The sequence below is a fragment of the Vipera berus genome (assembly GCF_964194415.1).
Source record: "Vipera berus genome assembly, chromosome: 5".
NCBI lineage: Eukaryota > Metazoa > Chordata > Lepidosauria > Squamata > Viperidae > Vipera > Vipera berus.
In genome coordinates, this window is record NC_138207.1 from 15,896,942 (window position 1) to 15,909,641 (window position 12,700).

At 39.7% G+C, this 12,700-nt stretch overlaps 1 protein-coding gene across 1 annotated transcript in view; it reads left to right on the forward strand.

The window, feature by feature from the left end:
- The window catches only part of SPATA16 (spermatogenesis associated 16), a gene marked incomplete at both ends in the record, with an annotated part of 188,992 nt that overhangs the window by 157,637 nt on the left and 18,655 nt on the right, over positions 1 to 12,700 (forward strand). The window contains one exon of the mRNA XM_081328733.1: positions 2,541 to 2,624. Coding sequence (XP_081184859.1) covers positions 2,541 to 2,624 — 84 coding nt within the window. The remainder of the gene's footprint in view (positions 1 to 2,540; positions 2,625 to 12,700) is intronic.

Here is a 12,700-nt window from a genome sequence, read left to right on the forward strand (position 1 = left end):
GTTGTTAACTGAATCACTGCAGTGGTTAAGTTAGCAACATGTTTAATAATAATAAAGTTGGAAGGGACCTTAATAAAGTTGGAAGGGACCTTGGAGGTCATCTAGTCCAACCCCCTGCTCAGCCAGGAAACCCTATACCATTTCAGACAAATGGCTGTCCAGTCTCTTCTTAAAAACTTCCAGTGTTGGAGCATTCACAGCTTCTGGAGGCAGGTTGTTCCACTGGTTAATTGTTCTAACTGTCAGGAAGTTTCTCCTTAGTTCTAGGTTGCTTCTCTCCTTGATCAGTTTCCATCCGTTGCTTCTTGTCCTTCTTTCAGGTGCTTTGGAGAATAGCTTGACTCCCTCTTCTTTGTGGCAGCCCCTGAGATATTGGAACATTGCTATCATGTCCCCCCTTGTCCTTCTCTTCATTAAACTACACGTACCCAATTCCAGCAATCGTTCCTTATATGTTTTAGTCTCCAGACCTCTAATCAACTTTGTTGCTCTTCTCTGTACTCTTTCCAGAGTCTCAACATCTTTTTTACATTGTGGTGACCAAAACTGGATGCAGTATTCCAAGTGTGGCCTTACCAAGGCATTGTAAAGTGGTATTAATACTTCACATGATCTTGATTCTATCCCTCTGTTAATGCAGCCTAGCACTGTGTTGGCTTTTTTGGCAGCTGCAGCACACTGCTGGCTCATATTTAAGTGATTGTCCACTAGGGCTCCGAGATCCCTCTCACAAGAATCTGGCTTCCCCATTGACTTTGCTAGCCAGAAGTTCGCAAAAGGGGACCCCATAACCTCGGGACACTGCGACCATCATCAATAGGAGTCAGTTGCCAAATGTCTAAATTCTGATCATATGGCCATAGGCAGGGGTAGGCAACCTTGGCTCTTTTATGACTCATGGACTTCAACTCCCAGAATTCCTGAGGCAGCCCACCCCTGGCCATGGGGATGCTGTAATGGTCATGGGTATGAAAAATGGCCATAAGTCACTTTTTTCAGTGCTGTTGTAACTTTGAACGGTCACTAAATGAACTGTTGTAAGTCAAGGACTACCTGTATTGAAACTGATTTTGAGGGTTTGCTTAAAAGGGTCTGCTTAAAGCTGCAGTTTCTTCATTTAGGGACTGCCTCTTAGAGCTAACCATGATCTGTGTTATTTCGCTAGAACAGAATGACATGCATTTTAGGGAATCAGTATCACTTTTCATTTCATTTATTTATTTGGTTTTGTGTCATATATTTCCTGTAGTGGAAGTGTTAATTTTACTGTACTTTTTGATACCATTTTGGAATCGAATGTATTGCAAAGTATTTTACATGTGCTCTGATTCACCATGACATAGATAATGCGATGTTTCACTTAGCAACTACGTTGTCAGTCCCATTTGTTATTACTACACAAAACTACCGTATTTATCTGGCTTTTTCTCTAGGCTCTGAGCTAGGGTGAGATGCAGGCTGTCTATATAAGGGGCTTTATATAAGCCACCAGGATTAACATGAGTGGAGTGGAGTGGAGTGGAGTGGAGTGGAGTGGAGTGGAGTGGAGTGGAGTGGAATGGAATGGAATGGAATAGAATAGAATAGAATAGAATAGAATAGAATAGAATAGAATAGAATAGAATAGAATAGAATAGAATAGAATAGAATAGAATAGAAGAGAAGAGAAGAGAAGAGAAGAGAAGAGAAGAGAATGGAATATAGAATAGAATAGAATAGAATAGAATAGAATAGAATAGAATAGAATAGAATAGAATAGAATAGAATAGAATAGAATAGAATAGAATAGAATAGAATAGAATAGAATAGAATAGAATAGAATAGAATTAGCTTGTTACACCAGGATTAACATTTGTACTATTGTATCTTATTGTTGTTAGCCGCCCTGAGTCCTTCGGGAGATAGGGCGGCATATAAGTCCCAATAATAAATAAATAAATAAATAATTAACATCTTTTCCCATTTGTGATGGTTTTTCACACCTTTGTTTTTAATTTTGTACACTGCCCAGAGTCATTGACAAGTTACTGGCCTGAGAATGTGAATAATATATAAAAAATAACACAAATAGACAAATAACTCAAAGAGAATAGGTTAAAAAGTGTCCATTGTGCTATACATTTTAGTCTCATTCCAATTTTAGTGGAACACACAAGTATGCATTCAATTGTTATGTTGAAACTAATTGTACTTATATGTTCTAATTTTTCCTTATTGCTATAGAACACAAATATCTGTTAAAAAAAGGCAACTGTTATAAGCTATCAAAAAATATATCCTATGCTAAAAACCCATATTTACTATTGCATATTTACTTATTTAGGGTCATTATTTATCCCCAATAACAAAAAGCAAAATGTGGATGAGTCCAAGTGGGTGGAAAAATAGACAAAATGATGCTGATGCTGTTCATTGTGCAAAAGATGAGCAATAAAATCATCAGCGTACAAATGATTTTTTAATTAGCTTTTAATCTGTGTATTTAGGGAAGTTATTTCTGTGTGAATTCCATTCCGATAATTTTTATCTTGGTGTCACAGCTGCAGTCACTAATGGCAGATGCCATGGACACCCTCGAAGGAAGGAAAAGTGATAAAGAACGTGTCTGGAATAAAATTCAAAAGGTAAAAAAGCCGTGTTGGAGACTAAGTCAAGAGAGCAGATGCTAAGAAGTTAAGGTTTGTCAAGGGGTGATATCAGTTCTTGAGGGTGATGAAAAGTTGGTCTCATTTCCAAAGCATTTCAAAATTTTAGCCTTGGCCAATTCACATGCCCTGCTTATTTTGAAAAAAGTTTCATTCTTTGTATCTGCACATTGCATATGAAGGCAGGCTGATTAAGAATACTGAGGAATGTGTGCTTTGAGCAAGCTGCAACAATAATGTTCCTAAATGTTTTGTAACTGCACAATCACAAAGCAAGGAAGAAAGCTAAGTAACATTACAACAATGACTACATTTAGATACAAACAAACCTAGTTTCCTCCTGAGTTTGCAACCTAGATCTAAGATACAAATGGGAAGGTTTGGGGTTTACATTAACCCCTATGGTTACATTAGGTGCAGGCAAGCAGATCCACACCTGAGGGTTCAAACTGACTTTATTATATTCCAACTGATAATACAGGTAGTTCTCGACTTACACAACTGAGCCCAAAATTTCTGTTGCTAAGTAAAACATTTATTGAAAGAATTTTACTCCATTTCCCAACCTTTCTTACCACAGTTGTTAAATAAAACACTGCAGTTGTTAAGTTAATAACACAACTGTTAAGTGAATCTGGCTTTCCCATTGACTTTGCTTGTTGGAAGTTTGCAAAAGGTGATCACATGACCCTGGGACAGTGCAACCGTCATAAATATGAGTCAGTTGCCAAGCATCTCAATTCTGATTATGTGACCATGGGGATGCTGCAATGGTCATAAGTATGAAAATGGTCATAAGTCACTTTTTTCAGGGTCATTGTAACTTTGAATGGTCACTGAATAAACTGTTGTAAGTTGAGGACTATCTGTACAAGAATCTCCCCAGATTGCTTGCCTTTTCTTGGGAAAAAACAGATAAGGTTTGGGGAGGGGTGTTAGTCCTAATTCTCTTGCAGCTGCAGAACAACTCAAGGCTAATTCCCCACTTTACCCCACCCCCTTTCCTGGCTGGCAGTTTTCCAAAAGGTTCCCTGTGCATTTGATTCTAAATTGTGGTTAGTTTTTATAAAGACTGCAGTGTATGCCTCCCAGCATACACAAAGGACAGCACAGCAGGAGGCTGATGGTGCAGATCAGCAGAGGGGTTGGATAGCTCCAGGCGATAACTGCTCACTCAGGATAAGCCTAATGAGTTAAGCTGTTGACAGCCCCAGGCATGGTCAGCCTGGTGGGAAGCCAGGATTTACACCCATTGTCACCTGCACTGGCAGGAAGCCCAGGTTTGAACTGATTGGATGCCATCCACCTGGGCAGGTACAAATAGACGCCAGGCTTCCCTGTTTCCCCAGTTCATTCTGTTCAGAATAAACTCATCTTTACCCCAGCTCTGTGTCCGTCTCTATGTGAAGCACGCGACTTTACAAAGACAAATGAGAACATGTCAGTTTGATCATCTATATTTTGAACTTTACTAATCATGGTTAAACGTGAGCACCAAAAAATTGCTAAGCACACAGTTCAGACCAGTTAGCTATGTGACACGCTGAAGGAGAAAAAACATTAACCTATAATATGCTGTGAATATTATGGCTTCCCTACCAAAAATGATAAAAGAATATGCTAGAATAAAAAGAAAGCAGGAACTTTGTGAAAGTCCACAAAAGAGGATGTGGAAATTTATCAAGTTTTCAAAGGATGGGAGGGGGGTTTTTTTAATCTATTTTTACAGTTTCTCCAAGTATATGTTTGTTTAGATTTCAGGTGCATATTTAAAAATACGGTACAGAAAGTACTGATTCATATGGCATTAAGGTAGGATGTATAGACTATAACTTCAAACAGGTGTGGGCTGATGTCAGGGACTGTGGGGTGTGAAAGTAGAAAAGATGAATACATCTTTATGTATCATCTAATTGCAGATGGAAGGGAAGACCTGCCTGCCTCTCAGACCTAAATAAGTAAAGAGAGGGGTTTCTATCAGAAATGTGCCCCTCTCTGCTTTGGATCTGGAATTAGCTGTAAGCTAAGAGCAGGGGAGGATTGCTGGCAATTATCATTTGGATGGTTTGCAGGTGACCAAAATGGTGTTTCACAGATAACCGGATACAAAGCTTTCTTTCTGAAATCAAGGATTGAATTGGGACTCCTACTGCTATACTGGTCTCCCTGTTGCACAGTGGCATTCCTGAGATACTTGAACTCACCACCGGGTAGATGATGATGTTTCCACTTTATAAGGCTGGGAATCCATGTCCATCTTGGGCTAAAGTTATTGAGGATCGAAACACTGAGGATCACACATTCAACCTGTTTGTCTCAGAACTGATACAATGTGATCTGAAGTAGAGAACCTTAACATTTATCCTTTGCCATGGTGAGACCACTCATATCTATGAAGGTAACCAGTGCCACCAATCTCCAGAGGAAACCAAATGGATAGGGCTTTCACAGATAGCTAATGGATCTACTTGGTTGAATGCTTAAAGAATTCCATAGACCTGGTAGGCAGTTCTGTCAAGACTATCATCAATCTTTGGCATATGGAGGCAACTGGGCTTTTGATAGGGTTGTGCCTGAGTGATTTTCCACCAAGCCAGGATTACTTCTGCTTTCTTGATGAGCTCTGGGAGATGAAGCAATATAGGAGATTCCTAGATACTGATAAAAGACAAAGAGCAATTATGACTCATGGCTAAAAGCTCAAGTCTGAGTCTACATTGTGCAGAAAAAGCAGCAACATTTCCTTGCTTTTATTCTTCCACAGAAACAGATTGCTGACTAGGAGCCCTTTGTGGTGTAACCTGGATACTTTTAGGGAAGGATGGGGTAGACGAGCATGTAATAGGTTGTTATGATAAATTTCTTTGGTATCTGGAAGGAAAGTCACTCATATTTGCTCAGGGATAGTGGGAGAGGGGGAGAATCACATAGAATTGACAAAGTCTACTTCTGGGAGGATTATGACTTACAGTACTTGGTCCAAAGGAAATAGACAGGATTTTCTGTGACATCAGCTCTGCCACTTGCAAGTAACATTTGAGGTGAGCTCAGAGGAGTGGTTGGTGCATCCTTCAATGAGGGAGGGTTACACTGACTGCCTTGAAGGAAGCAGTGATAAATCCCACCCCCAGGAGTCAATATCTGACCCAACTGTTTTTGATAACTATTAACTACCCTTCAACCTTCCCTTTGGGAAGAAGGTGGTTGAATAAGTAGGAGGCCTGCATATGAAGGGGGCTCTGATTAAGTGGGTGAATCTGGACCTTTTCAACCAGGGCCTGAGCATAGACACCAGATCACATTGATTGCTTTCGTGGATGACCTATGGTGGGATTAAGATGGATGGATGTGACCTTCATAATTCTGCTAGACCTCTCAGCAGCTTTCAATGCCATTGTTTGTGCTATCTTTCTGGACTAGTTTCAAGGGTTAGAAGTGAGAGTTGCTACTTCTTTACACTGATTCTCTTCCTTCCAGACTGAGTAATTTTAGTTGATAGAAAGGAAGAAATCATGTCCGTGGACTCTCTATTTTATATGAAAAGGTACTATGGGTAGCTGTGGCCTGGAGGGCTTTTGACCAACTCTCTCTTTTCCAACAGTAACATCCTTTTCTGACTTGTAGTGACACATGGCTTGATCACTTTGATCATTTGGAATTTATTTATTAAATTTATATACTACCCATCTCACTGTCAAGCAATGGTGGTCAGTGTGGGACCATCATTGAAGACCACTCAGAAGTTACAGCTGGTCCATGAATTTTTGTTCGTTCCGCCGGGACCTGAAGACCTGGCTCTTTGAGCTTTCCAGCCAGGACTGAGAATTTTTAATTTTTAACTTATTGTAATTGGGTTTTTTAAATCAGAGTTATAGGGGTTTTAGATTTTTTAATCAAGGATAATTTAATCTATTTTAATTGTTAACTTTTTGTATTGTAATGTTGTTTTAATTGCCTTGTGAACCGCCCTGGGTCCTACGGGAGAAGGGCGGTATATAAGTTCAATAAATAAATAAATAAAGTAACAAAGGCAATAACCTTGCCTTGTGTGAGACCTCTGCTTTGAGAGCAGTACTGGGTGAAGTTCAAGGTGCTGGTTGTAACCTTTAAAACCCTTCATGGTTAAAGACCTGGATATCAGTAAGACTGCTCACTCTTAGCTAGCATTTGCCCACTTAATAAAAACAAGAAGGAAAGACTTGCTAGCATCGCAAACTGTAATGGGCTTTAAAAGTAACCTTGAGGAACAGGAGGAAGAGCTGGAACTAAGACAACACTCAGACAAAAAATTGGATCCAAGATAGAAATGAAATTTGATAAAGGATTTCAGGTTTGACCCTCTCTAGTTCTCTTGTAGATGAAGGGAGGAAGAAGGCAGGTACATTGAGATTCTGTTTGAACTTATAAAAGTAGCGTTAGCATGTCTAATACATAACTTTGGTTTCTTAATCTGGTCTACCATGAAGAGCTGACTTGTCTCTACAATGTCTCATGATGAGAGAACTGTATCAGTGCCCTCTTTTCTGGATTCACAAAGGTTAAAATGGTCCTTACTCTGCTAAGAATCTGGAAGACCATTAAGATCTAGACGGAATGTTTTTCACTAATAGTTATGGATTCTCCTTGGTATTATATTACTCAATTATGCTATGTTATGTTTTGAACTTGTTACTATAAATTGAAGTGCAAATGGCTCAGAGTCACTTGTAATTGGAGTGGCATATACACCTCAGGAAATGAATCAATCCCTGTTAAAGTTTTTGTTGGCAGTAAATTCTAGGAGCTATAGTTCAAAGCCACTAAACTGAGGGAGAAGGTTATGTATTATTCCTAAACACTTTTAATTATAATCCATATTTTCTTTTAGTAATCTGGATCTGGTTATACTTTATTTATAGTTAGCAGCATATCAGTGTGGTAGTACCAGTAGATCTCAGGATCCTAAAATGGTTACATTACCACCAAAATCCACCTATCATATTTGACATGCATTTATTATTGATGCCACTCTGTTTAAGTTAGACAAAGATCAAAAAAGTAGATTCCTTCTACTTTAGTAGAATGTGTTGCATATATTGTCCCTATGTAACAAGTAGCACAATCCCCTCATATAGCAATATGGTTTGAGGTATGGCAAAGTGCAAGGAATATTCCACTCCAGAGAAAACAGTTCCTATGATCCTTGTTTTTACCACTTTCTAAAGCAAAAATGAAGAGCTGTCTTTTATCATCCTTTATCAAACAAGTTCACTTTTATCAACACACGGATTGACAGTTGTGGGAAATGCTAGGGATCTTCTACAGGTAGTCCTCAACCTACAACCACAACTGAATCCAAAATTTCTGTTCCTAAGTGAGACATTGGTTGAGTGAGTTTTGCCCCATTTTAAGACTTTCCTTGCCACAATTCTTAAGAGAATCACTACAGTTGATAAGTTAGTAGCCCGGTCGTTATGTGAATCTGTCTTCCTCTTTGACTTTGCTTGTCAGAAGGTCACAAAAGGTGATCATATGACCCCAGGACACTGCAACCGTCATAAGTACGAGTCAGTTGCCAAGCATCCAAATTTTGATCATGCGACCAAGGGGATGCTGCAATGGTCATAAGTGTAAAAAAATGGTCCCAAGTCACTTTTTTCAATGCTACTGTAATTTTGAATGGTCACTCAACAAAATGTTGTAAGTCGAGGACTACCTGTACAAATGCCAGGATTTAAACTGGGACGGGTGGTTTTGCATGTCAAAACAAATATATTATTGAATGATTGAGGCCTTTCTTGTGAAGAGGAGCAGCTGGAGGAAGATACCTAAGCCCTTCCCGTTTATTCTCCTGGTTTATCACACTGGCTGAGTTTGCAATCACAGTTACCTTGGTTATTGGCATAACTCATTTCTGGGTTTACACAATACATTGAATCATCAGCCAACCAAATTGGATGTGTTCCCAGAACATACTGAGCTATTTAAAAAAAAACCTAAGCAAGGTAACACTAACCAACGCTAGCAGCATTTAGCATGTGGTGCAAATGCAGCTGCTGACTGTTTAACTGATTTGGGTAGAGGTGTTGTGTGATCACAGCCACAGAGTGACAGAGGAGGAGAAATCAGGGCTCTAGCAAACCATGAGTCTGTAGCAGCCTGGATATACAGATATCCTCAACTTACAACCACAATTGAGCCCAAAATTTCTGTTACTAAGCAAGACAGTTAAGTGAGCTTAACAATATTTCCTGACACAATTGTTAAGTGAATCACTGCAGTTATTAAGTTAGTAACACAGGTGTTAAGTGTATCTGGCTTCCTCATTAACTTGGCTTGTCAGAAGGTGGCAAATGGTGATCACATGACTCCGAAATACTGCAACCGTCATAAATACAAGTCAGTTGCCAAGTGTCTGAGTTTTGATTATGCGATCATGGGGATACTGCAATGCTCGTAAGTGTGAAAAACGGTCCTTAGTCACTTTTTTCAGTGTTAGATCACGGGTGTCAAACTCACCACATCACATGACGTGTCGTGACATATCGCAACTTTTTTCACATTGCCGGAGCTGGGGTGGGTGCAGCCTCCATATGATGCAACCGGCCTGTGGGCCAGCAGTTTGACACCCCTGCTTTACAGGGCAACTAAATGACTTTCTGTAAGTTGAGGACTATCTGTATAAAGAGATTTAGACGTGTTCTAAATGAATCCTTAATATATTTCAAGAATGTGCCTCTTGGAAGGTAACTGCCCACTGTTTTATTGAGTTGTGACCTGTGAGGAATGTACAGGTTGACTTTGTAGACAATTTACCCTTAGTTATTTATCTCAGGAACACACAAACAAACAATGCCTTTTCTGCATGCTTCATCCTAGGAGATAAATGCCAGCAGTCTCTGCATTAAGAACATCTGACTTACAACTTGTTCTGGTAATCCTTGTTTTATGACCATAATGGAGCCTGTGCATTACAGTTTTAAGTTGTGACATTCAGAAAGCAGGTCACCTACATGACCGACCCAGTTTTATGATTGTTGCAATGGTTATTGAGCAAACCTATGACCATTTTTCACTCTTACGACCATTTACAGCATCCCCATGGTCACCTGATCAAACTTTGGATGCTTGGCAATTGACTCATATTTATGACGGTTGCAGTGTCCTGGGCTCGTGTGATCACTGTTTGCAACCTTCTGACAAGCAAAGTCAATGAGGAAGCCAGATTCACTTAACAACTGGGTTATTAACTTAACAACCGCAGTGATTCATTTAACAACTGTGGCAAGAAAGATTGTAAAACGGGGCAAAACTCAATGAGCGTCTCATGTAGCAATAGAAATTTTGGACTCAGTTGTGGTCACAAGTTGAGGACTACCCTGTCCTGTGACAAACCTTTGACTGACTCTAAATGTGAACTGTATGTATCCATTCCGACTTACCTATAAATTTGACATGGGAATGGTTTGTAACCCAGGGGCTGCCTGTAATACAATCATAAGCAGTTTCTAAGCTCTCTAGTGTTTGTTCTTCTGTCTAGACACCATGGGAGAAACTCCTGAGAAATAACAAATGCAGTATTTGTTGTCATATTAATTTAAGTCATTGGAGTACAGGCAAATTAATTAAATCAGTCCGTGAAGCAGCCACAGAGGACAGCCTCATAACCCTGTAGGCAAGTGAGGGTTTTTTGTTTTGTTGTTTTGCTTTTGATTGCTGCTTAGCCCGTGATCCACTGTTCTGTTTCACAAAAGGCAAACTTGCAGGTAACTCCAGACTCCCATTGTTGCTCTGCGTTACTATCAATAATAATAATAATAATAATAATAATAATAATAATAATAATAATAATAATAATAATAAGAAGAAGAAGAAGAAGAAGAAGAAGAAGAAGAAGAAGAAGAAGAAGAAGAAGAAGAAGAAGAAGAAGAAGAAGAAGAAGAAGAAGAAGAAGAAGAAGAAGAAGAAGAAGAAGAAGAAGAAGAAGAAGAAGAAGTAGTAGTTGGAAGGGACCTTGGAGGACATCTAGTCCAACCCCCTGCTCAGCCAGGAAACCCTATACCATTTCAGACAAATGGCTGGCCAGTCTCTTCTTAAAAACTTCGTGTTGGAGCATTCACCACTTCTGGAGGCAGGTTGTTCCACTGGTTAGTTGTTCTAACTGTCAGGAAGTTTCTCCTTAGTTCTAGGTTGCTTCTCTCTTTGACTAGTTTCCATCCATTGCTTCTTGTCCTGCCTTCAGGTGCTTTGGAGAATAGCTTGACTCCCTCTTCTTTGGGGCAGTCCCTGAGATATTGGAACACTGCTATCTTGTCACCCCTCACCCTTCTCTTCATTAAACTACACATACCCAATTCCAGCAAACGTTCCCTATATGTTTTAGCCTCCAGTCCCCCAATCATCTTTGATAAACCAAGATAAACCAAGCAGGAAAGATTGGGCCAAGGAGAAGAAAGCTCCCTCAGAAATGGTCTTGTATAAAATTTAACTCAAAAGTAGAAAGAGTCACTTGCTTGGGATGGCACGGCTTCAAAGATTGCCTAATTCCCACTATACCTTTCTGTCACCCAACAATCCAGGGGTTATTAAAAATTAATCGAAGAAACCTCCAAGCCTAAATTCTTCTTTGATGCTTGGTGTGCATCTGTGGAGCCTTTTCAAAGCTTTCACACCTGACGTTTCCCAAATTATTATTTCTTCCTACAAATTTAACATGGATTCAGCATCCCCGTGTTAACTCTTAAACTTTTTCAATGGACTCTTAACATTGCAGGCAAAGAGGCCCAGTTATTCAGCCTCCGGCACCTGTTCCAGATTTTCTTTGTCACCATTTCAGATCCAGGTTTCCCCTTTTGTCTTCACTGCCACAGAATTAATTTACACGTGTTGAAGAAAATAGCCACAATCTAAGCTTGAGCAATTAGTGTTAAATGAGGAATGCTGAATTTGCCATCCTCACTAGTGAAATCCGGCTGTTACAAAAGAAGCAGCTGTTATGCTTAATGAAAACATTCAGCCCTTTTCTCTGAAATAGCAGAATAATGATGTGTGGGGTTTATTTTCCAAATGGATAAAAAGAGAGCTGATGAAATCTCACCTTTTCTTCTTTTTTTTCTTTTAAAAGGAGTTTGCATTCCTAGGCAACAAGAGACTATCACATATGGATGCAAACAAGGAGCCCCTGAAAATGTTTCATGGGGAAATTAAATTTGAAGATAGGCTTGCATTTATTTGGCATCTCTTCCCCCCTCCCAGGAATACAGTGTGAATGCAGGCTGGAGGGGCAACTGGATTGATGGGGGGAATTGATTTTCTTGGCAGAAATGGTTTGCATGCATCATCTCACAAGGCCTGGCCTACTATTAGCAAAGTAGTAGTTGTTTTAAGATGTCATAAAATGGCAGCAAGTGTTATTTTTAACAGATTGGAACTTACAGGTGAAGGAACCAGTTTCAAGGCATTGCTCCATTCAACACTTCTCCAAAGCAAAGTAGTTTTTCAAAAAGATTAGAATAGCAGCCCCAAAGGTGCTTTTCCATACGACAACTGAACTTTCTTGGTTTTTTCCTTGAAAACATTTTGCTTCTCATCCAAGAAGCTTCTTCAGTTTCTGATTGAGTGGAAGGAAATGGGAGGATTTATATTCTTTGCAGTCATCTGATCATAAGTACTCAGACTAATCCCAAGAAGGTTCCATACCTAATTTGCACTCTGATTCAGGTAACCCTGAGGGTACAGATAAACCCCAAAGTGGTCTCAACAACTCTCAGAGAGCTAATGACCAGCCCTCTAAGTGCTAATCACCAGATGACTGTTAAGAAATATAAAATGTTGCATTCCCCACAATTCAGCCAGAACTGAAGAAGCTTGGTTGGAGGTCATCTAGTCCAACTGCCTGCTCAGGCAGAAAACCCTATACCATTTTAGACAAATGGCTGTCCAGTCTCTTCTTAAAAACTTCCAGTGTTGGAGCATTCACCACTTCTGGAGGGAGGTGGTTCCACTGATTAATTGTTCTAACTGTCAGGAAATTTCTCCTTAGTTCTAGGTTGCTTCTCTCTTTGGTTAGCTTCCAT